The 24,844-nt window shown below is 37.3% G+C and overlaps 2 protein-coding genes across 13 annotated transcripts in view; both read left to right on the forward strand.

Annotated features, from left to right (window-relative positions):
* The first annotated feature begins 649 nt into the window (after positions 1-649).
* On the forward strand, positions 650-7,862 carry PCLAF (PCNA clamp associated factor). Of its 2 annotated transcripts, XM_019748657.2 has the most exons (4): positions 662-817; positions 1,104-1,184; positions 2,584-2,746; positions 6,883-7,862. In XM_019748657.2, exons 1-4 carry the CDS (start codon positions 772-774, stop codon positions 6,926-6,928), a joined length of 336 nt encoding a protein of 111 aa, XP_019604216.1. In that variant the 5' UTR covers positions 662-771; the 3' UTR covers positions 6,929-7,862. The 2 variants fall into 2 exon arrangements, with proteins under 2 accessions (XP_074183677.1, XP_019604216.1); XM_074327576.1 differs by lacking the exon at positions 2,584-2,746 and having other exon boundaries at positions 650-817; positions 6,883-7,117.
* A 3,917-nt stretch (positions 7,863-11,779) lies between these two features.
* Positions 11,780-24,844, forward strand: part of CSNK1G1 (casein kinase 1 gamma 1) — a 157,291-nt gene continuing 144,226 nt past the window's right edge. For 6 of the 11 annotated variants that reach the window (XM_074327579.1, XM_074327578.1, XM_074327584.1 and 3 more), the window contains exon 1: positions 11,831-11,979. The gene's annotated coding sequence lies outside the window, so the exon portion shown is untranslated. Of the gene's footprint in view, positions 12,026-12,191; positions 12,469-24,844 lie in introns of those variants that run through there. The other 5 variants (XM_074327582.1, XM_074327585.1, XM_074327581.1 and 2 more) reach the window with 5 other exon arrangements.

Below are 24,844 nucleotides of genomic sequence, written 5' to 3' on the forward strand. Positions count from 1 at the left end.
GCGTGCTCTGTGCCAGGGATGTACCCTTAGTACATTTGGCATATATTTTTTTAACTGAGACTGCACAGGTCTCGGGAAGACGTCTTATTAATTTGTTTCTTTTGTGTATATCTATATATAATACACTCAGTTTTTTCTTTAGTTTCACCCCATCCTAAAAACGTAGAAAATCCCTGTAAATAAATTGTATTAGCTTCCTTTTCTCCCGTTCCGTGGAATTGTTTTAGTTAGGGACGCTGTAGAGAGAGTTCCTGCCCTAAGTATTAAAGGAAAGTTCTCTTTATTTTGCTCCGAATGAAAGAGTCCGCTTCATTTCAGGTTTCACTTCCAGGAGTCAATCATTATGGATTTAATCCTGTGGTAACTTTTGAAGAAATAAAAGAATACTCTCTGTCCTTACTGGGTTTTCTTCTCTAAGCAGGCCGATTTCCCTACAGGTAGTTCAAAATCTTAGCACCCACACACCCGGCACCCCAGGAAAGCGCTCCGGCACCGCCCACCCGGCGCAGATACGAATCACGAGCTTCTGTGAGTTGATAGACGGGTCAGCAGTGCGCCAAGACTCGCCACTGTCATTACTGGACACTGGCGATTGGTTGCGGGAGGACCGCGCGAAACCAATGGGAGCGGCGGCCCCCGGAGAGTCCACGCAGCGCGCGGGAAAGAGACCAATATAAACTGTGGCGGGAGATTCGTTTTCCGGTTCTTGTCGGGTGAAACACCCTCGGCTGGAATATTCAGTTGGTTACTCTCATCTCCTCGTGTCTGAACATGGTGCGGACTAAAGCAGACAGTGTCCCAGGCACCTACAGAAAAGGTGAGGCAGGCGAGCACAGTAGTGGAGCGCAGGTGGTGGGAGAAGCTGGAGCCCCCCACTGCCCTGTGAGCCAAACTGGTCCAGCCAGGCCGGAAGCAGTGGCCCGGCCCCTTAACCAGGAGGAAGATGCGGCGGGGGTAGGGGAGGGTTATCCTGCTGTTCAGGATCGTGGGGCTCTACTCTCTAAGTGGTTGGATCGGGGACTGTGGTGCGAAAGTGACTCCGAGATTCGGTGTTGGAACCTTACAGCCCGCTTCTGAATGCCGTCCTTTTCCTGTCTCCGCAGTGGTGGCTTCTCGAGCTCCAAGGAAGGTGCTTGGTTCCTCCACCTCTGCCACTAATTCCACGTCGCCTTCATCGAGGAAAGGTAAAAGGCGCCCCTGCTAGCTCCCTAGCAAAAGGGGATCAGGCCTGGCACCACGGTTCTGACTTGTGAGTCCCCTGACCCATCAGGGAATTTTTTTTCTGAGATTCTCACGCCTGAATTTCTTCCTTGCCCTCTGTATATAATGAGGGAGCTTGGGCTCTTGGCGAGCTGGCATCGAGGTGGGGGTCACAGGGAAAAGAATCTCAAGTCTTGGTGTTAGTTAGGGACGGACACAATATTACTTAAAACCTATTTTTTCTGGTTTAGCGGGTTTTTAAAATACTGACAAATGGCTTTTTCTTTTATGAGGCCATGTAAGTGTCCCTTTCCAAATAAGAATTAGGATGATAGTTCACGTCTTCTTAGCGTTTTCTTAATGTTTTTGTTTTTGTTTCTGTATGTTTTTCCTTCCTTTATTATTATTAATATTACCACTACTATTTTGACTGGTGTGTGTGTGTGTGTGTGTGTGTGTGTGTGTGTGCCAACTTTGCAGCTCCTGATACTCCTTTGAGACATAGTAGTGAAAACCAGGCCAGGGAAATAGCTTCATGCTGCTCCTGTGCAAGGAGAGATTGAGAAAATACTGAACCATCTGGTGCCTCATTCCTTTCAGTAGGCAACTGAGCAGTAAGGAAGATCAATTCCACAATATCTAGTTAAGAACGTTCAAGGGAGCACTGTTAAGGACTTTATGGGTTTTTAAGTTAACTCAAACTTCCTCCTATTAGTAACACTTCATTAGAAAATATTTACTATTTCAATCTCTTTCGATAAAAAGGAATAATAAATAGGTCAAAAATTTTGAAAGTAGGTGAGTTTATTGAGAATGTCTTATACCCTGTATCACTAGACTAAATTCCAATCAGGGGCACATTCCATTGCCCCACTGTTGAAACACAACTGAATAGGCCCTTCATGAAATTGTGTTGGAGAAATGCAACTATTAAGGCATTTTATAGATCTCTATTTTTAATCAATAATCAACTGTATGAAATTGGTAACATCCTCCTTTTAAAGATGAGGGAATTTAAGCTTGGGTTACATTCTTTTGATAAAGGTCACACAACCAAGTCTGCAGAGCTGGGTTTGAATTCTGTGCTGAACTATGTTGCTGCTATATATTTTCTGGCAGTGAACGCATTCTTATAAGGTTCCTTCAGGAAAATTAGGAACCAAAGGATCACTATTCCCCTTTTTCCACTTCCCCCTCCCCCTACACTCTGGTTCAAGCGGTTGTTTATTAGCCTAGTTGTGTAGGACACAGCTCCCTGACCCATGCTGGTATTATGAGCCTTTTGCTCCCCCCACCCCATTTAATACCCTTTAGATTTGATGTTTAAAAATTAAGTGTCCCTTTAAGGAACGGCTATTCTTAGTTCTTATTTATATTTTATAGCTGAAAATAAGTACGCAGGAGGGAATCCAGTTTGTGTACGCCCAACTCCCAAGTGGCAAAAAGGAATTGGAGAATTCTTCAGGCTGTCCCCTAAGGATTCTGAAAAAGAGAATCGGCTTCCTGAAGAGGCAGGAAGCAGTGGCTTAGGAAAAACAAAGAGAAGGTAAGTTTTTATAATATATTCTGAAATATAAAGAAAGTATATTCTTGAAAATAAAAGACAAGAGGATATTGAGTAACTTTAGAGTTTCTCCTTGAGCAGATGAGAAAATACAGACCAGAGGGTTTTTAAAACTTATGCTAATCTCTTATACGAAGTCACTCCCAAATTTCAAACATCACTGAAAAGTATTAGTCACTTAGAGAGGATCAGTTCCCATTAAATGGGACATTATTAATCATAAACTTTTTTTACTATTTTCTATAGTCTTTTTCTCAAAAATCAATTTCCATGTTGGTTGATCTAGCTTGAATTCCATTAACCTTCAAAAAACTACAAGTTCAGCCTCCACAAGAAATATATAACCAATGTAGAAAAGTTGGAAAAAAAAAAAAAACACCCATTACTTAGAAACAACCAAAACTAACTCCATGGTGTGTTTTCTTTACAACTTCTCTATAAATATGTAAGAATACTTCAAAACAAGGTGGGGATAAAACAGCACAGATACAGAATTTAGTGTTCAAATTCATGCTTTTAAAGCTTTAAATGTGAGGAAAATGCTCATAAGTGTTACGAAAAAATTCAGGATGTGAAAGTACAGTCTTTATTGTGTAAAAGACGTATATAAATATATCAAATGTATGTATAAATTATACCAAATATCAATAGTGCAGAATGAAAATATACCAAATATCAATACAGATAATAATCTCTGGGTAAAAATCTCTTCTCATACTCACTGAGTGCTATGCTACCACATTTCAACAACAAACATGCTTTTACCCATCAGGAAAAAAATCAATGCCACTTGTTAAAAAACACAATGGAAATCTGCTTTTTAAAATACAGGTTTCCAGGCTCTCTCAACAACTGAAATATTTTGTTAAAAACAAATTTTTGACTGGGGGTGGGGTAGTGGTGACGCGGCCGGGCGGGTGGTGCCGCCTCACTGCCTTTATGACGCCCCCTGATTTAAGATCCTGCGCTGGCACCTCTCCTGCACCATACAGGAGCCCATGATCCTCTAGCGCGCCAAGCCGCGGGCCTGACCAAAGGTTCAGAGACCAACATGGGTAAGAGGATGGTGGCCAGGCTCAGTCTGGGGCTGCTGCTTCTGGCGCTGTTGCTACCCACGCAGGTTTATTCCGAAGTTCCGTTGACGAGCACGCCAGAACCTCCCGAAACCACAACGTCCACATGTGCCCTGCAGCTAACAGGCAGTCTCCTTGTGGTCTTCTTTGCTCTTCTCCATCTCTACTTTTAAGAGATGGGGGTCAAAGAACATCCACAGTTCACCAACCCGTATTCTACAGCCCAGTCCATATGGCATCTTGAAGTTCAGTGGGGCAAGGAAACAACAGATCTTCATCAAAGCTACTAATTACTAGTCTACTACCACAGAAAATATTGAGAATTTCACATTTAAAGAACAGATGAAGGTTTGACTACTTAATGAAGGCCAATATTAAATCTGCTGGAGTTTCATGTACAAGGAAGAAGAGAGACAACCTCGGAAATTAATGACGTGATTAAGTGTAGCTGAAGAAGTATGGACACTTAAAACTTTACCTTGAAAATAAGAATCATCTGACCTTAATCTATAGAAAAAGGATGAGCCATGGAATGGAGATTCCGTTTTCACATTGGTTCATTAAATCTAGAAGGCAGTAAAATGATTAGGTAAAATAAAGAACTGCCATGATTTCATTCATATGTACATCGGAAGGAACCATGGGGTGTCACTGTAAGTCCTCTGTATTTCAGTCCTAATTTAATGCTGGTATACTCTACATAAAGTTTTACAGCGTTAAAGTTTCACTATTCTCTTGGGAATTTAACTCTTTCCTCTGGGGCTTTGTATTTGATATCGAGTTTGACTCTATGTAGCAATTGACAGGTGCCAGGGCAATAATGGATTGGAATCTACAAATCCAACCATGAATAATTCTTGCGTGTACTCTTAAAAGTCAAGTAATAGGTATTTCCTATCACATACTCCCATCCAACAAGCGTACCAGATTTGTTTAGCTAACTTGGATCATTTAAATTGATTGTAAAGATTAGAAGTGCATTGACATCAATCAATCTTAAAATACTGCTTTTTATTTCTGCATACTCATGTTGAATAATTTTTACAACTTAAAAATTTATCTGATTTGAAGGTATATTTGACAAATCTTGAAATTTGGAAATCTTGAAATTTGGGAATCTTGAAAAGAGGCAAATATATGAAGGAGGCAAAAGTAATGTGTATTAGGTATTTGGGAAGTGAACACTGGAAACATGCATGCATTAAATTCACAGCTCTTTGTTCTCTTTCTGTAAATATTTTTTAAAAAGCTTTATGAATCAGAAAAGCTACATTTGGAACCCTTTCTATATCAGTCAATGTTTTAGATAGTTAGAACCTGGTCTTAAACCTAAGTGGACTTGATTCTTGAAATTAAAACTTTTACAACTGCCTTGATATACAGAAAACTTTTTAGAAATAGACATTCCACAAAGTCTTTGGTTCACATGTTCACACGCTGATGCTTAGATGTTACAGTGTCCTGTGTGGCCATGGTACTCTTTATAAGTCTTACTCTTACATGTTACTCTTAATTAGTCTGACAATATTTGCCATCTTTAGAAACCTACACAGGTACCAGACCCAACAGATCTCAAACTATGTGAGATCTGTGTGTGAGTGAACCCTCCCTTTTGTTTCATATCTGAACACTATACATCTGTTTTGGATTGTATATTGTGTTTGGAATTGATTTGCATTGAACACGAGCTAGACAAAAATAAGTGGCTGAAAGAGCGATGAAAACAAAGTATTGGACATATAAAATGATGTTTATGCATATAAAATTTTAAGAATTATTCAATACTGTTCATAAGGTTATTTAGTAAATAGTTATTGAGTACTTACTATCTTACGAGATAGTTAAAAGGAATGTCAAACTCTGGAGCAGTAATTAAATTTTAGACTTTGTTGCTATATCACTATTATTATTTCTGGTTTCCAAAAAAACAACCAAAGGGCTACATTTTTGGATAGAGCCTTTTAATAGACTTGCTTTCATGTTCCGGTAAGTCTCTTTTAGTTCTCACATTGTCTGGCACCATTCTTCCTGGTTCTTTCTCATTCTAATATGAACAAGCTAATAATATCAGCTCTAGAGTATGTTACAATTCTTTTGAATTATTTGTGAGTTCCATTAAGGAAACAAAATATTTGGCAATATAGCCAAATATGGCTATGCCATGACCATCAGAGCAATCTCCATCATCTGGAGAAGATTATACGTATATTCTCATAAAGAACTTTGATCCATAGTATGATAAAAAGTTTATATTATCCCTTTAGCTCCTTTCTTAGATTGGTCTTTATTTAGGAGAGTTGTAATTACCCCTTTATTGATAGTAGATCAATAGCTCAACTATTGATAGTAAGTAGTAAACAATCAGTTTATCAGAAGGACTTCTGCTATTAACTCCCTAATTCGTAATCTGGAGTATGGTTTACTCCTGTGACTTTAAGTTTTCTCACAAAGGCAGGGTAAACTCCGTCAGTTGTGTGGGGGAGAGTCAATCAAAAAGACAACCTACTTAATACCTTGAACAGAGAGCCATGATGACTAAAGTCCTTGCAAAAAGGAAATTTGGGTCATGATAGTGTTCCTTTGTTAACTTGATTTAATTTTCGGAAAAATACAATGAAGACCTCTCAGTATGACTACTACAACTTTCTGTTTTTTCTGCTCAAATGGATTGTTAATTTTTTTGCTTTTTATTATCACAAACTTCTTGAAGATTATTTTCCACTGTTATCATCCACTTAACATGTTGAAAAAAGATGCTATAGAAAGAGATATTCCTTTTTTAATAAAAATGGCAACATATCCTAAAGAAGAAACACTGATTCAGTAAAATAACAGGCAAAATAAATTGTTAAAAATTTTGTTGCTCTAGTACTTAGAATTTGTAGATGTTAGTCAATTAACAGAGTTTAGTTTTTTCTCATTTCTAGTCGCTTGACCAGACCCACTGCACTGTTAACTGATGTTCCCCATTTATATGTTTATAACTATTTTTGTTTTGTTTTTACAGTTGATATTGACTATTGAAGTTCTCTGTTCTTTCCACAGAGTACGTCCTTTGCCACCTGATGACACAGATGACGAAAAAGAATAAAACTTTCTTATTCATCCTTGACTGTTTCCTATTTACTCTGTTATCGTAGGATGTAAATTTGAGTAAATGTATTTGTTCCAATTAGCTTTGTTGAATAGGCATTTAATTTAAATGAGGGTTACATATAGTTATTCAAAAGCAAGTAGTTACGGTACTGGAAAGTTTGTAAGATTAATAATGGTTACTTACCTTAGTATTCGATATAATGTAGCATTTGGTTTCTTTTACCTGTTATTAAGCTTCTTGTTCTTGCTAAAAACAAATCATTGGGTGGTGCTCTTAATTACAAATCTGCTGTGTTTGAAATTTGCTTAGATCTTTGCACTACTGCAGTTTTTATCGGCATTAGATTTTTGAAATGGTGCCATATTTTTGTTCCTTTTATTTGCTTTAAAAAGCAGATAGATTTCTGCACATATTAATTAAACTGAACCTACATCCCTTTAAAAAATGGGGACCAAAGATGCAATGTTGAAAAAATTTGGATTGCTGTCTTAGAAAAATGTAAGGCAAGGGTTTAAATGTTTGATAAAGCTTCTAACAACAACAAAAATAAAATACTAGCATTGAATCAGGCAGAAGGATTTCATAGACTACATAAAAAGCGGAATTTTCATAGACTATGAGTTTGGTTCAGTATCATAAAATATTATCCTCTGGGACAATACATTTAGAGTTGGAAATCAATAAAACATGAAAGGCAAATCATGCCATAAACTCAGAGCTATCTCTAAAGTTTTTAGAGCTACCATTATATTTTTTCAAGATAATCAGGGGTATAATTAAAGAGGGGTTTAATATTACTTAGTAATAGTAATTCTTGTTTCCTCATCATACTTTTTGCTCACTGACATTTTCTGTCAATAATAACCATGTTTTAACAGGCATTTATTTTGAAGTTTGTTTTTAATAAATGATACTTATTTTCACAACCGACTGTATCCATTTGTGTGCTTCTTAAGATTATATTATACTAGATACTTCTATTTTATTCTTTCCAAATACAAATCAGTGCATTGACCTGATTTTATCAACTTCCTAACTGAATCCTGATGACCGTAGATTACATTTTTTGCTTTGTCTTTTAGAGGTGGGTATTAAACATATTAAACAGAATGTTACTGAATTGTGAATAGAGTTTTTATCCTAAGTAGTTCTTTGATAATTAGGCTTCTTATTAAGGAGTAGCTCAAATCAATTCTATAAAGTCAAGTTTTGATGAATCTGAAACCTGATTTGTTATTTTTCACTGGTGAAGAGAGAAACTTTTTGGTGGTGTGTCTAATTTTGATATGTAATTGTTTCTAAAAAAATTTGACCTAAAGAAACTATAGTCTTTTCAAATATACAATATTTGATGATGTCTCACTTTTATTAGGTACAGGTCCCATATAATCTATTTCCTTTGAAAATATAGATTGGCAATTTAGCCTCTTCTAAACAAGGGAAGTACAAACTCACCGTTTCCATTAAAACTGAATAAAAAAATTTATATGTAATTAAGCTAAATTTGTAATTTTGTACCCTTCACAAAGTTGATCTGGTTTTCCTCTTTGAATGGATTATTCAAATTATTAATGCTAGTGTTAAATTCCTGGCCAGACAATGGTTAAAGCTACTTTTCTGGAAGTTTTGAATAATGGAACATTGTAAGGATCATATGCATTTTGTGTTTATATAATTTCACAAAGGAAGAGCAATACTACAGCCAAAATTATAAAGTGTGCTTAAAGTTATTTATGACAAATGCTTATTATTTTCTAAGAAGCAGAAAATAAAGCCTAAAATCACTGAGACTTTCATATATATATATATATATATATATATATATATATATATATATATATATATATGGCTTACAAATCTCACTATTTAGAATCCTTTGGAGTAACTCTTGGAAAAATTGAAGGCTCAGCTTGGCCTTGGTCCAATCAACATTGTTATAATTGTTACTTTTACCTTTGAGGACAGCATTGTGGAAGTTGGAGCGATTTTCAATGATGTGAAACTGGGAGGAATGTTAGAAGTCATTTTGTTTAGTCCCAGTTACAGCTGTTCATTGGGGGAGACTAGTTGTTTTATAGTTGGCAACTCTAATTGTGAAAAATGTTATGAGTTAAAAATTTGATTTTTTTCTAACTCCCCTCTTCATTTTTGGTTCTGTCCTTGACATAACACAGGACAAGTTATTCCTTCCACATGACAACTTTCAAGTATTTAAAGATAGCTGTTACATCTTTAGCCTTCTGTTCCTAAGGCTAAATGTTCTATTGATGAAAAAATTTGGATGATTGTCGTCTTTTGGAAAACTATAAGGCAATTTGGTCCTGAGGGTTTAAATCATTGATAAAGCCGTTGTTTATGTCTATTGTTTATGTCACATGTATCCTAAGTTTTTCTAAGTCCCCGTGTAAGGGGCTATGTCTTTTGTGTTGTATATTGATTAGGCACATAAATGAAATTTAGCTACATTTCTTGTAACTGATCCCAAGTATCCACTAATTGTTTGACTCATGATATATTTGGAGATGCCAATGGAACTCTAAGAATATTTAGATATTAGTTACTGTAGGAATATTTAAATATTAATTGAATAACAGTTTCCCAAAAATAAACATTAGATACCCTGTGTCTTAAATGATTAGAAAGGGCAATAAAAATGAAAAATAGAAGAACTGGGAAAAAAAGCTGGAGGTCATATTGATCTACAGGATGAAGGTAGTGTACTGACTTTGAAGACTTTGAGATCTAGCCTAGATCTGAGAGCACTGTCTTAGTTTCATATGAAGAAAATGGATTCCTCTAGTACTCACAACATCCTAAAAGTGTAGTTAAACCCACATAGCTAGTTTTAGGTATGATTGTGCGCTATACCTTTAGAGGTCTCCAAACAACGAGTATGTTGAAAATGATAGAATTACAGAACTCAAGTGAATATTTAGGAGTCAAGCCAATTTCATATACCTATACAAAAGTGAAAAATAAAACTGTAGGAAGAGAGGATCTAAATGAATACTGGTTAAATTGTATTTCTTCAGACAGTGGGAAAAACGGATGAGGCATAGAATTTGCATTTCTATATTGGCTTAAACTACCACATTTAATCGTTATTAATTTTACCCAAGAAACCTTTCTATAGAACACATTTACCATAATTGTGTCTTAAAGTTTTTAGAGACATCTAAGTCCACCAGTTTTAGATAAATCATTGTTCATTGGGTTCGTAGTTTTATTTTCTAATTAGAATATTTTTTTATATTTAAACCTGTTGGCAATCGAAATACCAATCTATTTTGTCAGGGTAACAATTTATCACTTGTCACAGCCAGGAACAATTACCAGATGTTCTCATGTTCCATTTAAATTGTGTATGTGTGTATATGTATACTTCCACATGTATGCATGTCAGTAAGAAGGGTTTGAAATGTTTAAAACTTATTAAACAACCTACTACTATTTGAATCTGAAGGGATTTCCTAAAGGTTTTGCTGAACTGCTGAAATCAATTTAATGCTCTCCCATATGTACAGGAAACCAACAGATCTGCTGTTTTAAGTTACCAAAACTCATTTCCTCTGCACCAGCTGAGGTGGACCACAGTCCAATATTGATGAGTAGGAGATTATTGTGACCAATAAAATTAGAGCCAGCAGTTGCAAGTACATTCACTTCCATAGAAAATGAACAAATTCAGGAGCTCCTCTTTCTTAAGCTTTAGTGCTTTTAAGCAGACCTATTCAAGATAGGAAAGTCAAGCCAAGATTTTCTTCTCATGTTTCTCTCAATGCCCAACTACATTTCTCTGACTATTGAACTGCCGTTACGATACGGGTGATTTTTCTAAAGAGGATTAGTTATATTGCTGGCTTTTACCCCAACCAGCTTTTCCAATATTTGCAAAGCCCAGATCACCCTGATACAGTAAATGAGGTTTTTCTTGTCCACAGTGTAGGTATGAAAGTTTTTTTCTGAGTGGAGGATTAAATTTCTTTTTTCCCAAGCTTGAGTATGGGCTTCCTTTGGCCTTTTCTCATTGCTTTTTCTTTTAAGGATTTAAATCACTCTACTCAATTTATAGCGAATCTTTATTTTCTCCTTCCATTTAACTAGATTATTTCCCGATCATATACAAACGTACAATCCTTACAAAAGATAGATGAAGACGAAACTTTTCTCACCATTCCGTTAGGGGCTGTCAAAGGAGAACGAAGTGCATGAATAAGCTTTCATGACATTGAGTATTTTTATTGTATTACTTTTTTAATTTAAAAAATTGCATTTACTTAGAAGCATTCAGAATGTCAACAAAACAGCTTCATTTTTATTTTCATTTTTTTGCAATTACAGAGTGGTATTCAGTTAACAGAACAATTATTTAACATTGAATATTTTTAAAACCCAGTTGAAACACAACTGAAAATCCACAAGAGGGAGATGCTTGCTAAACCGACAGAAAATAACTCTCACGAGGGACCAGAGAGAGACTTAGGTGGAGCCAAAGGGTTGGCCTGAGACTCAGGGCGGGAGGGAGCAGGTGTATATAGTGGTCGGAGGCAGATGGAGGGCGTACAGCTGAAGGGAAAAGCAGGATGAGCTTTGTGACCCGCTGCAAAGCGTGTGCTCTATCTAAAACCAGAAGCCGAATAGGAGCACACGCGCCCAGCTACCTCCAGATAGTCCCAGAAGAAATGGGGGTGGTTATCTTTGAAGGCACTTCCGCTTAGCAACCCCACGCGGTTGCTAAGGAGTGGCTGTAGTGGGGGTGACCCGGAAGTGGTGGTGTCCGTTTCTCGCCGCTTGCTTTAACTTGGTCCTATCCAGAGCGCCCGGGTGCTCTGCACCGGGCCGAGGGTGGGGCCAGCGCTAGTGGTTCCGGTTCGGTTCCTGCCGCCCCTCGGCTCCTCGCCTTCCCCCTCCCCTCCCACACCTCTCCTCCCTCCCGTTCCTGGGAAAGAGAGAAGCCTCTTCTGCGGGTGGGTAGAGAAGCGCACGGCGCCTCGGGGCGGGGACCGCGCCCGCCCCTTCTGAGCCCCGGAGCACGGCCAGACTAGGTACTCGCTCCGGCTTCGACGGGGTCCGGGAGGCTGGAGCCAGAGGGTGTGTGTGTGTCTGTGGGGGTTGGTGGGGGGCCCTTCGCTCGGTCGGGGAGTGGGACGCCGAGATCCTGGGTGGGGCGCAGGCCGGCGTGCGTATCTATGGAGGGTTGCGGGGGTGGAGTGGAGGGGCTGGGAGACACCGCGGGCGAAGAGTTTCAGGTGGCCCGGTGAAGGTTGCGGGAGTCGCCTCCTCGGATGCAGAAGACTTCGCCGTTGTGGACCGGGACTTTGCCACCTGGAGGGCTCGCTCTGAAAGGGGGAGCATCCTACCGGGTCAAAAGGAGAGCGTGGACCTTGGCGGGGTGGTTGGGGCAATCCTGTGCTTCCATTGCCCGTTTGCCTTGCCCACCCCGCTGGGACAGCCGGATTCGAGGGTTGTGGGGGTTGTGAGTCGGCTGGGCACCGTGGGGAGCCGCCCTTGGCAGAGCTAGGACAGAAGAAGGGGTAAGGAGACCTCCCTCCACCCAACTTCCGTGCGCTTCCCCCACTTCTTCCTTTACTGCTCTGGCCCCAGCGTCCTACAGGAGCGATACCCCCCAAGTGGGCAGGCATCACAGCGTAAGAGAAAGAGGGTGGAACTGGGTTTGTTGTCTAAATGATACTTCAAATGTTTGGGACGAGCCAGAATAGCTTATTCAACAAAGTCTCCCAGTTCGATATTAAATCTGGTGTAAATTATCTTAGGAAAGTGCAATTCTGAAAAGCCCCAAAGTATAGGCTAGTCTGGCATAGCCTTGTTTGGTAGATATGCGTGTTATAAAAAATAGACTAGGGGAACCGTATAGATAGAGAGGGTTATGGGAGACATGTTGAGGCAAGCCTTTTCCAACCTCTTTTTTACCTGCCAGTAAGCCTGCCCTAGTTTAAATGAAGCAGAAGGATCCTCTTCATTTATATTTCAATCAGTGACCGAATTATAGGTGTCGTGTGTTGATAGAAGTCTCGGAGTAGATATGTTCGGAGAGACAAGATTGTCTGCTTTTGAGCCTGTCTCTTAATCTTTTAAGGAGATAATTGTGGTCAAGTGGAGTGTTGGCTTTCAGGTAGGTAAATCTGGGATTGAACCCTGCCAGGCTGCCACTGGCTAGTTGTTGACCCTCGGCAAGTCATGGAATCTACCAGAGATTCATTTTCTTCATAAGTGAAACGAGTTGAAATTCTTACCAGTGTTGGTAAAGGGTGGTAATATATTTGAATAATAGCCCACTTTAAATGAAAGCACCTTCTACTTGAAAGATGAATTATTAATCTTACACAGTTAAGGTAGCCCAGTTTTGTGGAATGAGGTTTGAGATAGGAAGGGAATTGGATAATATTCCAAAACGTGTATACAGCAGGACTTTCAGTGTTCACAGGAATTGATCATAAGTAGCATGTAATTCAGTTAGTAGTTTCTTAAAACTCTTATAAATAAAGCAGAATATGTGCATTTATTGAAATGACCAATGATGCTTTAAAGGTTTTTCTCAGATTTGTGATGTGTGTGGTATGGATTGATAAGAAAAACATTTTTAAAGTAATGTATGTAAATATTAGTTAACATCACATGTCTCTGAAGAGAATTAAAATTGGGGTATAAAATAGAAAGTAGTTGTAATTTTAAGATTAAAATCAACATCAGTAGCATGACTCATCTTAATTAGATTTAAACTGTTAGCAAAACACAGAATTCTTATATTGTATAATCTGTAAAATAAATGAAAATGGAATGAATTTCTGCCTTTATATTATTCATGATGAGAATATAGAAATAAATCTCAGAAGCATGAAGTCTCTATAATACATTTGTTTTATAGTTTTAAAATGATATTTATATGTAACCTATTGTATGTCAGATTTTTCAGCTGCTTTTTCATGTAACTAGCAGTTAGTAATATTTAAGTGTACTTTATACTCAAAGTATAAAAAAAATCAAATAACTTGCTTTAATAATAGTTTTTGTGTGTGTGGAAAGTAGGAACAGTTTGTAATTCAGCATCACGTTTTAAAGAGCTTTAAAGATTTTGCATAATTTTGAGAGAAAATTTCAAATATATTTTTCCCCATGTCTTTATGTTTTAAACAGGGATGAACTTTTTTTTTTAATGAAACGCTGATAGAAATCTCCAACTATATTGCATGCTCCTTGAGGTGGAAATACTATTTTAAATTTTTTCCGCCACTGCAGCTAGGCAATAACTTGGTCAAATTGATATATGGATATATTTAAAATTAAAAAAAGTATTAATACTATGTTTTTAAATTGAAATTAGGTTTTTGCTACAGTTGTAGTAAGGTTATTCAACCTTTTTGTAAGGTTATTCAACTTTCTAAATGGCTTTTTTGAGAGTGTGAAACCTTTAGTGTATCTATAAGCTTTTAGCTGTGTTTTCCGGGATCATTTTTTCATCATCCTTCAAATCTTAAATTTGAGGCCATATTTTCTTGCTTTGGTAAAGCTATTGGAAGCTCCTATTTTTCCCCCCGTTTTTCATAAAACTTTTTAAACAATTTACTTTGGTATAAGAGGATACTAGCTGTTAGAGTAAAAATATCTATCTAAATTATAGGCAACTGTAGTGACTGTTAGAGATGATACTTTCTCAATGAACTTTTCCACCCAAAGTATGTGGCTGTTCCAAGGATCTTTGCAGTTGTCAGTTATGGAATTTGCTTGTCACGAAATCTAAAAATGACTAAACCTTCCTTTAATATCCATCCTTTCATGATCTCAGAAACATTTAGGAAAGATGGGGAAGGTTTATATACCATATACTAGAATCAAATAATGAACAATGTTATTGGAGCTGCCAAATCAGGAGTGAAAAATTACTGTGGAAATGTTTTAAAAATGACAGGCAATGCTTTACTCAAACCGAATGAGTATCTTCCAGAGCTTGTTTCTATTTTAAAGCACATTTCTTTTTGGAGATATGGTGTAGTCTCTAATAAGGGTAAATAATCATTGTATCTAGAAAAAAAGGTTGATACCACAGACAGATTTTAATATCAATCTTGATAGAAACTTCTCAGTGGATTCAGGGAGGTGGAAGTAGAGTTTCATGAAAGAATTTTAGAATTTGTGGAGCGATAGTTTTTTAAACATCTAACTTTTCTCTACTCATTTCTGCCTAATCACAAAAACTTTGAGAATCTGGGAGGAAAAAAAGAATGAATTACTTCAGAATTACCATTTCCAGTTTTGTAGATTACTTGGAGAGCTAAATTAGATTTTGACATTATTGGGATTGTGTTCAAGATGGACTCAGGAAAAAAAATTAAGAGAGATGCCATCTGTTCAGATTCTTTATTCCCTTACCCCTTCATATTTTGTGGCTCTGAATTCATCAGATTATTGTTCAAAAATAAGAATCCTCAGATTTAAGTTACATAATTTCAGCTGTATCAGTGAACGAACTTGCATCTTTATATTGAATTACAGAGATCACAGACATCTGTTAAAAGTGTTTGTTATTTCAGACTATATGAACGTTAGGTAGGTTCATGTATCTTTGTCTTTATTCACTAAACAAACCATTTTTGTCGGTAATTCTTACCGTAGTCCACTCTTGGTGGAAGTTGCTAAAAAAAAGAGAAATGGATTGTGGAGATGCAGAATAAAACTTTTTCTCCCCTTTGATGTCACAACCAGAAGAAAAGCTTCTCCTGAGGATTTTTTATTTAGTGCTAAGTGCACTTAAACTTCGTCTTTCAGTAGTGAGTTTTGCCTTACTTTATGCCAGTTGCTGTAATTTTCATCTAAATGGTACCATACAGTTCATAGGGCACATATTTGTCACTTTTCAGTTTGGATCTTAATAAATTCTGAGGTCAGGCTTTTGGGTTTACTGAGCTGGAAAAGCCCATAACTAGTGCAGATTACAGTAGCTGGCACATAGCATGCATGGACCAGAAAGATCCAGGCATCTTTGACAAACTAAGTAGAACTAGTGTGGTATCCCAGAAATGGCCTGAAGAGAGCCATCTGGATGGAAGAGAGCCATACTGTGATATAGGAAGACAGACAGACTGCTGCTACCCTGCTCTGCTCTGTTAGTTACCCAGAAGCGCTAGGTGGGTAGTGTAGTTACGGCAGGGCTGGGGTGTCAGGGATGGGAATTGTTCTTCAATAATTGCTCAGCCATCACAATGGAGGCATTGACATACCAGGGAAAGGGATATTCTCTTGGATTTTGTCTTGACCAGAGAAGCTGAGTGAACAGGTAGCCATTGCCCTTGCCATCAAAGAGGACTTGGTGCAACAGCTGTGGGTAAGCCTGGCAGAATGCTGCAGTGTGACGTCGCCATCAAAATGCCACATACATTTCTAGGGAACCATAGCATGGGACCCACATTGATTTCTGTAACTAATACTTTCTAACTCTTTAACCTACAAAGAGGGCCATTGAGGATTTTGGCGCCTCTGAATGAAAGTACTGTACATTTACGTCCCTCTTGATACATTTATAAATACACTTTAGTTTGTTGGCATTAATGAATGATGTGAAAGGATTTTAAGTTGTGTGTGTGTCCATGATAATCACCAGATCTCATTTTAGTTCTTCAGGCTAAATTGCCAACCATAACTGTGGTCAGGTAGCTGCATATCTTCTCTACTTCCTACCGTGTTTCCCCGAAAATAAGACCTAGCTGGACCATCACCTCTATGTGTCTTTCGAAGCAAAAATGAAGACCCAATCTTATTTTAACATAATATAAGACCATGTCTTATATTAATTTTTGCTCTAAAAGACGCATTAGAGCTGATGGTCCGGCTGGGTCTTATTTTTGGGGAAACACGGGAGCTGTCACTCTGATGTAGGTGCTAGTGAGCAGGGATATGATCAAAATGACCAATAGGACAAAGGCAAGGGGATTAAAGCTGAATTTTATTTAAAGTTAATTTCTTTGTTTACTTACTAGAATTTCTGTAGACTAAAGTAGCAGTATCTACTTTTTGAGATTGTGGATGTCCAATTTTTTAGAAAATTAAGACTTTTTTTTTTAACAGTTTTAGATTACAGAATAATTGAGCAGATAGAATCTCATCCACATAATTTTCCACCCACTCCCCCTATTATTAACATCTTACATTAGTATGGTACATTAGTTAAAATTAATGAACCAATATTACCAATATTGATTCATTATTATTAACTATAATCCATAGTTTTTATTAAGGTTCACTCTTTGTGTTGTATAGTTCTGTGGATTTTAACAAAACTGTAACAACATGCATCCACCATTACAGTTTCATACAGAATGCTTTTACCACCCTAAAAATCCTGTTTGACCTATTCAGCCCTCCTGTTTTTTCCCCCAGAAAATCCCTGGCAACCACTGACCTTTTTACTATCTCTATAGGTTTGCCTTTTCCAAAATTTCATATAGTTGGAATCATGTAGTATGTAAACTTTTTAGACTGGTTTCTTTCACTTAGCAATATGTATTCCATGTCTCTTTGTGACTTGAAAGCTCATTTCCTTTTATTGCTAAATAATTTTCGTTATATGGATGTTGATCCCTTCACCTATTGAAGGACATCTTGGCTACTTCCATTTTTGAGGGGATTATGAGTCAAGCTGCTGTAAACGTGCACGTGCAGGGTTTTGTGTAGCCATGCTTTGAACTCCTTTGGGTAAATACCTAGGAGCGGGATTGCTGGATCTTATGGGAAAACTGTTTCATTTTGTAAGGAACTGCCAAATTGCACTCCCGTCAGCAACGAGGGAGCGTTCCTGTTGCTCTACCTCCTTGTTAGCTTTCGTATTATCAGTTGTAGCCAATCGAATAGGTGTTTTACCTTATGATTCCCCGGTGGCATACAGTGTTGAGCCCCTTTTCTTTCATGTGCTTATTTGCCATCTCTGTGTCTTTGGTGAGGTGTCTGTTCATATCTTCCGCCTGTTATTAAATTGGGATCTTTGTTTTCTTACTATTGAGCTTTAAGTGTTGTTTGCGTATTTCAGATACAAATCCTTTATCAGATAAATAATGTGTTTCACAAATCTTTTCTTCCAAACTGTGGCTTGTGCCCTTTATGCTCTTAACAGTGTCTTTAATAGTACAAAAGTTTTTAATTTTAATAAAGTCCAACTTATTTTTTCTTTCACTGAGCATACTTTTGGTATTGTATCTAAAAACTCATTGCCAAACCCAAGATCACATAGATTTTCTGCTGTGTGATCTTTGAGAATTTTTATAGTTTTGCGTTTTACATTGAGTTCTAAGATCCGTTTTGAATTAATGCTTGTGAGAATTTTAAGGACTGTGTCTGTATTTGTGTTGTTGCACAGGGATGTCCATTGTTTTATAAAAATATTTGCTATTCTAAAAATGTCAGTGTGGTATTTTAAAAAATACTTTATTGTTTTGGAACAGTTTTGTATTCACAACAAAATTGAGAGGAAGGTACATAGATTTCCCATATATCCCCTGCCCCCACACGTGCGTAGCTTCTCCCACTATCAACATCCCCCACCAGAGGGGACATTTGTTATAATTGATGAACCTACTATTGATACATCATAATCACCCAAAGTTCATAATTTAACTTAGGGTTCATTCTTTGTTTGTACATTCTGCAGAATTGGAAAAAATGTGTTATAATATTTATCCATCATTATAATATACAGAATATTTTCACTGCCCTAAAAATCCTCTGGGCTCTGCCAATTTATCCTTTACTTCCACCCCAACCCTGGACATTTTTTTTTAAAGAAACTAAAGTAAATAAAATAATTTGTGGGGGTAGTTTTTTTTTTTCTCCATACTTTCTGTCATCTTAGATCTTCTTCTGTGGGGGTAGTGTTTTTGTTTTTTTTTTAAAGGAGGCGCAGCTCACAGTGGCCCATGTGGGGATTGAACCAGCAACCTTGGTGTTATCAGCACCATGCTCTAACCAACTGAGCTAACCAGCCACCCCATATGGGGGTAGTTTTGAAAAGAGATTTTCCTAACATTCTCAGATGTAATTAGAAGCATTGTTCAGGGTGTTGAGTTTCCCTTTCTTAAAAAAATTAATATTAGGTCATTAGATGTTAATTGACAGGTGCCTAATTCTTTGTTTGAGATACCTAATTGGGCATTAGGATGGGTGAGCTAAATGTGACACTGGCCATATAACAGTTTCAGGTGGTAAAAGAGATCAAAATTCAGAATTTTTGAACCATCACTTCAGGTCCTTTGCCACTTGCATTTCATTATCACGCAGCATTTCAGCTATACAGATTTTTTGGCTGCCCTCTCCGGTGTTTGCTTCTTATTACACTTGTTGAAGATTGCCCAGAAGCTTGAGCTGGCAAAGATTGAGTAGGAGGAATGAGTAAGTACATGGGACTGCTGTAGTTGCCTGATAATTTCCAATTCTGACTCAGAGTGTGAATATCTATTCTAAAAGTAATCAAATGCTGTCCTGAGACACTATTACGTACATAACCTAAGTAGTCATTGCTAGCTAGAATCCTCTGTCAGTTGGCTTTGTAACTGTCCCGTCCTGGACTTCTAGGACACCCTTTGTATTCCTGAATATCTTAACCTTAATTGGTATTATGACATCCAGGTATTCTGGCCATCTAGGGTGTGATGTAAAAATTGTTTGATAACTTCATGTTTGGTGGATTTTGTTTGCTTTTTCACCTAAATAACAACGGGCACAGGAACAATCTGTTTGTGTGAAAGCACTTAGGTTTTCCAGAGATGGATGCTCTCCAAATCAATCAATACATAAACTCACTTTGTCTTTAATGGAATCCATCTGGTTTAATGCTTGTGTTTCTTAAGTTTCGTAGATTATGGAATCACAAAGCTAAAAAAATTTGGAGAGGGTCTAGTTAGACTCTTTCATTTTATAGCTGAGACTACTTAAGTGCTAAGTGACTTACTCAAGATTGTACAGCTAATGAGTCAGGCTGGAACCCCAGTCTCCTGACTCCCAGTCCAGTCCTATTTATGATATAATACACTAATTGGTTCTAGTGAAGGCATGATTTCTTAAGAAGTAAACTTTCCAGGAAATTTAATTTGACTAATAAACCACTGCAGTATTAGAATTCAAATATTCGATTTAATTTCCTAGTTAATTGCTGAAGTGCTGAGTGTGGTTTTCTTTAAGTACTATGTGTCACTGGATCTTTAGTTAAGAACAAATTTATTTTTCACATTCTAGATAGAAATCTGCCAATTCAAAAATAATGAAGATACTATATCCTGTATTTATTAGCAAGCACACATTTGCCTGCATTAAAATGAATTGAAGTATATTTGTTTTTTGGCACAGTGGAGATAATTTGTTAATATTTAATTTCATAAGGCAACAATGGAATTCTGCTTTATGTGGTGGTGTATTTATAAAACTAGAGTGGAGTGTTATGTAAAAACTAAAAGTACAGATTAATTTAATATGCATCTGGTGAATTCAGGGCTTGAAGGATGCACATCTGTTGAGAAAACAAATCATAGAACTATTCAGAGTTTCAGCATCTTTAACTATGTGTGCTTTGATTCTCTTTAACTGTTTTGAAACAGTTTTAATGGATTTAGAAAATCCATTCTCAGGAAGCAACTATGAAACCATTTCTGATGCTATTAATCATTATTCACAGTATTTTGATACATTAATATTTTTCTTTCCAATTTATTTATTGGGGCAGGAAGGAGTTAAATGACTTGCCATAACAGTATTAATTTGTTGCAGAACTGTATTTATAAAGTGGGAGTATAGTTTCCTGAATTGGATAGATTAGAAATATTTTAAAGCGCTGAATTCTATTTTGAATTCACAATCAATGAAGAAATAACCACAGAGCTGTGCGTTCATCATCATACTAGTGCGATAGGAAGGTAGAAATGGAAGTTATGATCATCGACCAACTTGGAGAAACAAGATTTAAAACGAAAGGTAGAGTAATACAATCTGTCTGTAACTAAATGCCGACTTGGTGCTATAATCTGGGAGTACTATAGGACGTTAGAGGAGAGAAAATTCAGTGAGTGTTCATAGTCTTGATGGGAAGGAGACTGAAGGTAACGTGGTGGGTCTCAGCTCCGGCCGCTCATTCAAATCGCTTGGGGAAACTTCCCAGGATCAGTTGAATCAGAACCTAAGGGTGGAGTATCCATAGTTTTTAAAAACTTTCTCAGGTAATTGTAATGTACAGAAAGTGTTAAGAGAACCACAGCCTTGAAGGATGGGTGCGATTTGGGTAGGCAAGGAAGTGTTTTGGGGCAGCACAATTAAGCATGGAGGGAGCATTGGGTACAGCCTGTGAACACGCCTATTATCCAATCAAAGCAGTGCGTGCCGGTTAGCGAGTAGGGAGAAATAAGCTTAGGGAGGCCAAATGGAGCGTTTTGGACTAGTGCTTAAAGTGTGGTCCCTTCACCAGTGTCACCTGGAAATGTATTACAAATGCATATTTTGAAGCTCTGCTCCAGATTTACTGAATTGGAAACTCTAGTGACGGGGTCCAACAATCTGTTTTAACAGGACTCCAGACGATTCTGGTATACATTAATAGAGGATAATTTAAGTTAGGCAGAGGAAGTTAGATTTGATGTTAAGTTAGATTAATAAGTTCAATTTCATAAGTCAGGCAGAGGAAGTTAGATGGAAGTTAGATTTGATAAATAAGGACCCATTAATGACTTTTTTAAAATTTTTTTATTGGGCAACAGTGTGCTTCTCCAGGACCCATCAGCTCCAAGTGGCGGTCCTTCAATCTAGTTGTGGAGAGTGCAGCTCAGCTGCAAGTCCAGTTGCTGTTTTCAGTCTTTAGTTGCATGGGCGCAGCCCACCATCCCATGTGGGAATTGACCCAGCAACCTTGTTGTTGAGAGCTCGCGCTGTAACCAGCTGAGCCATCTGTCTGCCCCCCATTAATGATTTTTTAAGCTGGGGAGTAACAAGATGTATTTGTATGTATGCAAGGTAAATGTGATTGTGATATGCAGAATCCTTTGGACTACTAAGACATAGGAATGAAGGAAGCCAGGTGAGGAGGTACAGACGTACTCTAGTCACAGTGAGGGCCTGTTCTAGGGAAATATTAGCGAAAACAGAATAGTAATAATAGTGATGGCAATTTTTTAAGTGTTTATGGAATGGGCAATATGCTAAATGCTTTGGACACATTATCTCATTTCACTTTCACAGCAAGTCACTGAGGTGGCTATTGTTCCCATTTTACAGATCAAGTAATGAGGCAAAGAAAGGAAGGTTACCCTCAACGTTCACACTGCTGGTAAGTGGTAGACGCAGGATGTCAAGTCAAGTATCTTTACCATTAAAGCGTCTTTTGAAGAAACAGCTGATAATATCTGGAGACCAAGAGATAAAGGAGAAAACTAACTCAGAAAAGTTTTAATCCTAGGTGACAAATATCAAGGGGAAGTCACCGTTAGAAGGGAAATAGTGCTTCCAGTGGGTAACAGGGCAAGTCATTTAGCTCCTTTGAAACTGTCTCATAAAAGTGACTGTGAGAAATAAGTAATGGGAATTTTTGTATTGTGCTTTTTAGGTGTAAAGTTCTTGTGATACCATGCTATGAAGTGACTTGTGATAGCTGTTTTCTGGGTTTTGTCTTTTTTGCTCATGATGACTGAATTAGAAGAACGACTTCATCCAGCTTTTAAAAAATATCTTTTAGATTTTAGAGTAAGTCAGTCCATGAGTAAATTATGCCTGAGAAGCGTTCTATAATACCCCTCTTCCCTCTCTAGAGAAATATTTGTTAATTTAGAAAAAAGGTCAGAAGCATCTTAAGACAGCTTAAGAAATATTTGTGTTATTTTGTTTTAGTGTATACTGGAATCATCTAGAGTCCTGTTAAAACAGATAGTTGGGAAGCAATACGTAGTAAAATAACATGCTTGGGTAATTGTTTTCTTAAGATGTTATGAGTTCTGTTCTAGCATCCTCTTATTTATTAGGTAAAAAATTGACTTCATAAAACCATTTTAAAGTGCACAATTTGGTGGTGTTTGGTACATATGTTATGTAACCATAACCTTTATCTAGTTCTAAAACATTTTCATCATCTCAAAAGGGAAAACCCCAAACCTTCCTTTCCATAGCCACTGGAAAACACTAATCTGTTTTCTGTCTCCATGAATTCTCCTATTTGGATATTTCATATAAATGGAGTCCTATAATATGACCTTTTGTGTCTGCTTTTTTTGTCTGTGTATCTGCTTCTTTTACTTAGTGTACTTTTCTCTAGGTCCATCCATGTTGTAGCATGTATCAGTACTTTTTGTTTCTTTTTATGGCCAGATAACATTCCATAGTATGGATAGACGGCGTTTATCCATTCATCAATTGATGGACAGCTTTGTTTGTTTCCTCCTTTTGGTTATTGTGAATAGTGCTCCTATGAGTGTTGATGTACAAATTTTTGTTTGAATACCTGTTTTCAGTTTTCTTAGGGGTTTGTACCCAGGAATGGGATTGCTGGGTCATATGGTAATTCTACATTTTAGTTTTGGAGGAACTGCCAACTGTTTTCCACAGTAGCTACACCATTTTACATTTTACATTCTCACCACCGATGTTCAAGGGTTCTAATTTCTCTCTGCCCTCAACAACATTTATTTTGTGACTTTTAAAAAATGACAACCATCCTAGTGGGTGTAAGTGATACTTCCTGATTGTGCTTTGCATGTCCCTAATGAATAAATGTTGTTGAATATCTTTTCTTGTGTTTATTGGCCATTTGTATATATGTATATATATATTTTTTTTTGGTGAAATGTCTGTTCAAGTCCTTTGCCAAATTTTTTTTTTTTTTTGGTAGAGAGTTTTCATGTTTTTTGTTGATAATTGGTCTGATTCCACATTTTAAGTAGATATTCATTAATTGTAGCTCTATCTTAAGCTGCCTTTCTGTATAAGTGATTATTGCACAGATTCATGCAATGGTTTCTTCTCTTCCTATAGTTGCTTCTTAAAAAAAATGTGGTAATAGCCAAGACATGGAAACAACTGAAATGCCTATCGGTAGATGACTGAATTAAGAAACTGTGGTACATTTATACAATGGAGTATTACGCAGCCATAAAGAAGAAAGAAATCTTACCATTTGCAACAACATGGATGGACCTAGAGAACATTATGTTAAGTGAAATAAGTCAGACAGAGAAAGACAAATACCATAAGATCTCACTTATATGTGGAATCTAAAGAAAAGAATAAGTGAATGAACTAATCAGAAACAGTTTTGGAGACATAGAGGAAAAACTGAGTGTTGCTAGATGGGAGGGGGAGTGGGGATAAAGGGGAAGGTGAGGGGATTAGAAAACAGTAACCACAAGATGGCCATGGGGTTTTGAAAATCAATTTGGGGAATGTAATCAATAATGTAAAGATTTTGTAGGGTATCCGATGGGCACTTGTCCCATTTGGGAGACCACCTCAGGGATGATGTAGATGCCTGATCACCGCACTGTACACCTGAAGCTGAAGCTGAACAATAATGAATGCCAACTATAATTTTATATGTGTACACACACACACACACACACACACACACACTTACGAGAAGTAGAGTACAGCATTAGGAATAGAGACAGTGGAAATGTAATGGCTCTGTGCGATGTCAGAGGGATAGTGGATGGGGGAGGGGGGTTCACACAGTGTGAGGGATATAAATTATACACATCTAAGTATTACTTTGTCTTGTGCACCTGAAACTAATAAAAAAAAAGTGATAAAATATAACATAAAATTTACCGTTTAACAATTTTAAGTGTATCTGTGGAATTAAGTACATTCACATTGTTGTGCAACTATCACCACTATCGCCAGACTTTTTTTATCTTCCACAACTGAAAGGCTGTTGAACAT

This window comes from Rhinolophus sinicus, linkage group LG03 (genome assembly GCF_036562045.2).
Source record: "Rhinolophus sinicus isolate RSC01 linkage group LG03, ASM3656204v1, whole genome shotgun sequence".
Taxonomy (NCBI): domain Eukaryota; kingdom Metazoa; phylum Chordata; class Mammalia; order Chiroptera; family Rhinolophidae; genus Rhinolophus; species Rhinolophus sinicus.

What these genes read in the sequence shown, in the direction of transcription:
- PCLAF (XM_019748657.2), top strand. Translation starts at nt 772, where the DNA reads ATGGTGCGGACTAAAGCAGACAGTGTCCCAGGCACCTACAGAAAAG. An exon ending in GTCGCCTTCATCGAGGAAAG is followed by an intron (nt 1,185 to 2,583) that starts GTAAAAGGCGCC and finishes TATATTTTATAG; the next exon opens with CTGAAAATAAGTACGCAGGA. An exon ending in TTAGGAAAAACAAAGAGAAG is followed by an intron (nt 2,747 to 6,882) that starts GTAAGTTTTTAT and finishes TTCTTTCCACAG; the next exon opens with AGTACGTCCTTTGCCACCTG.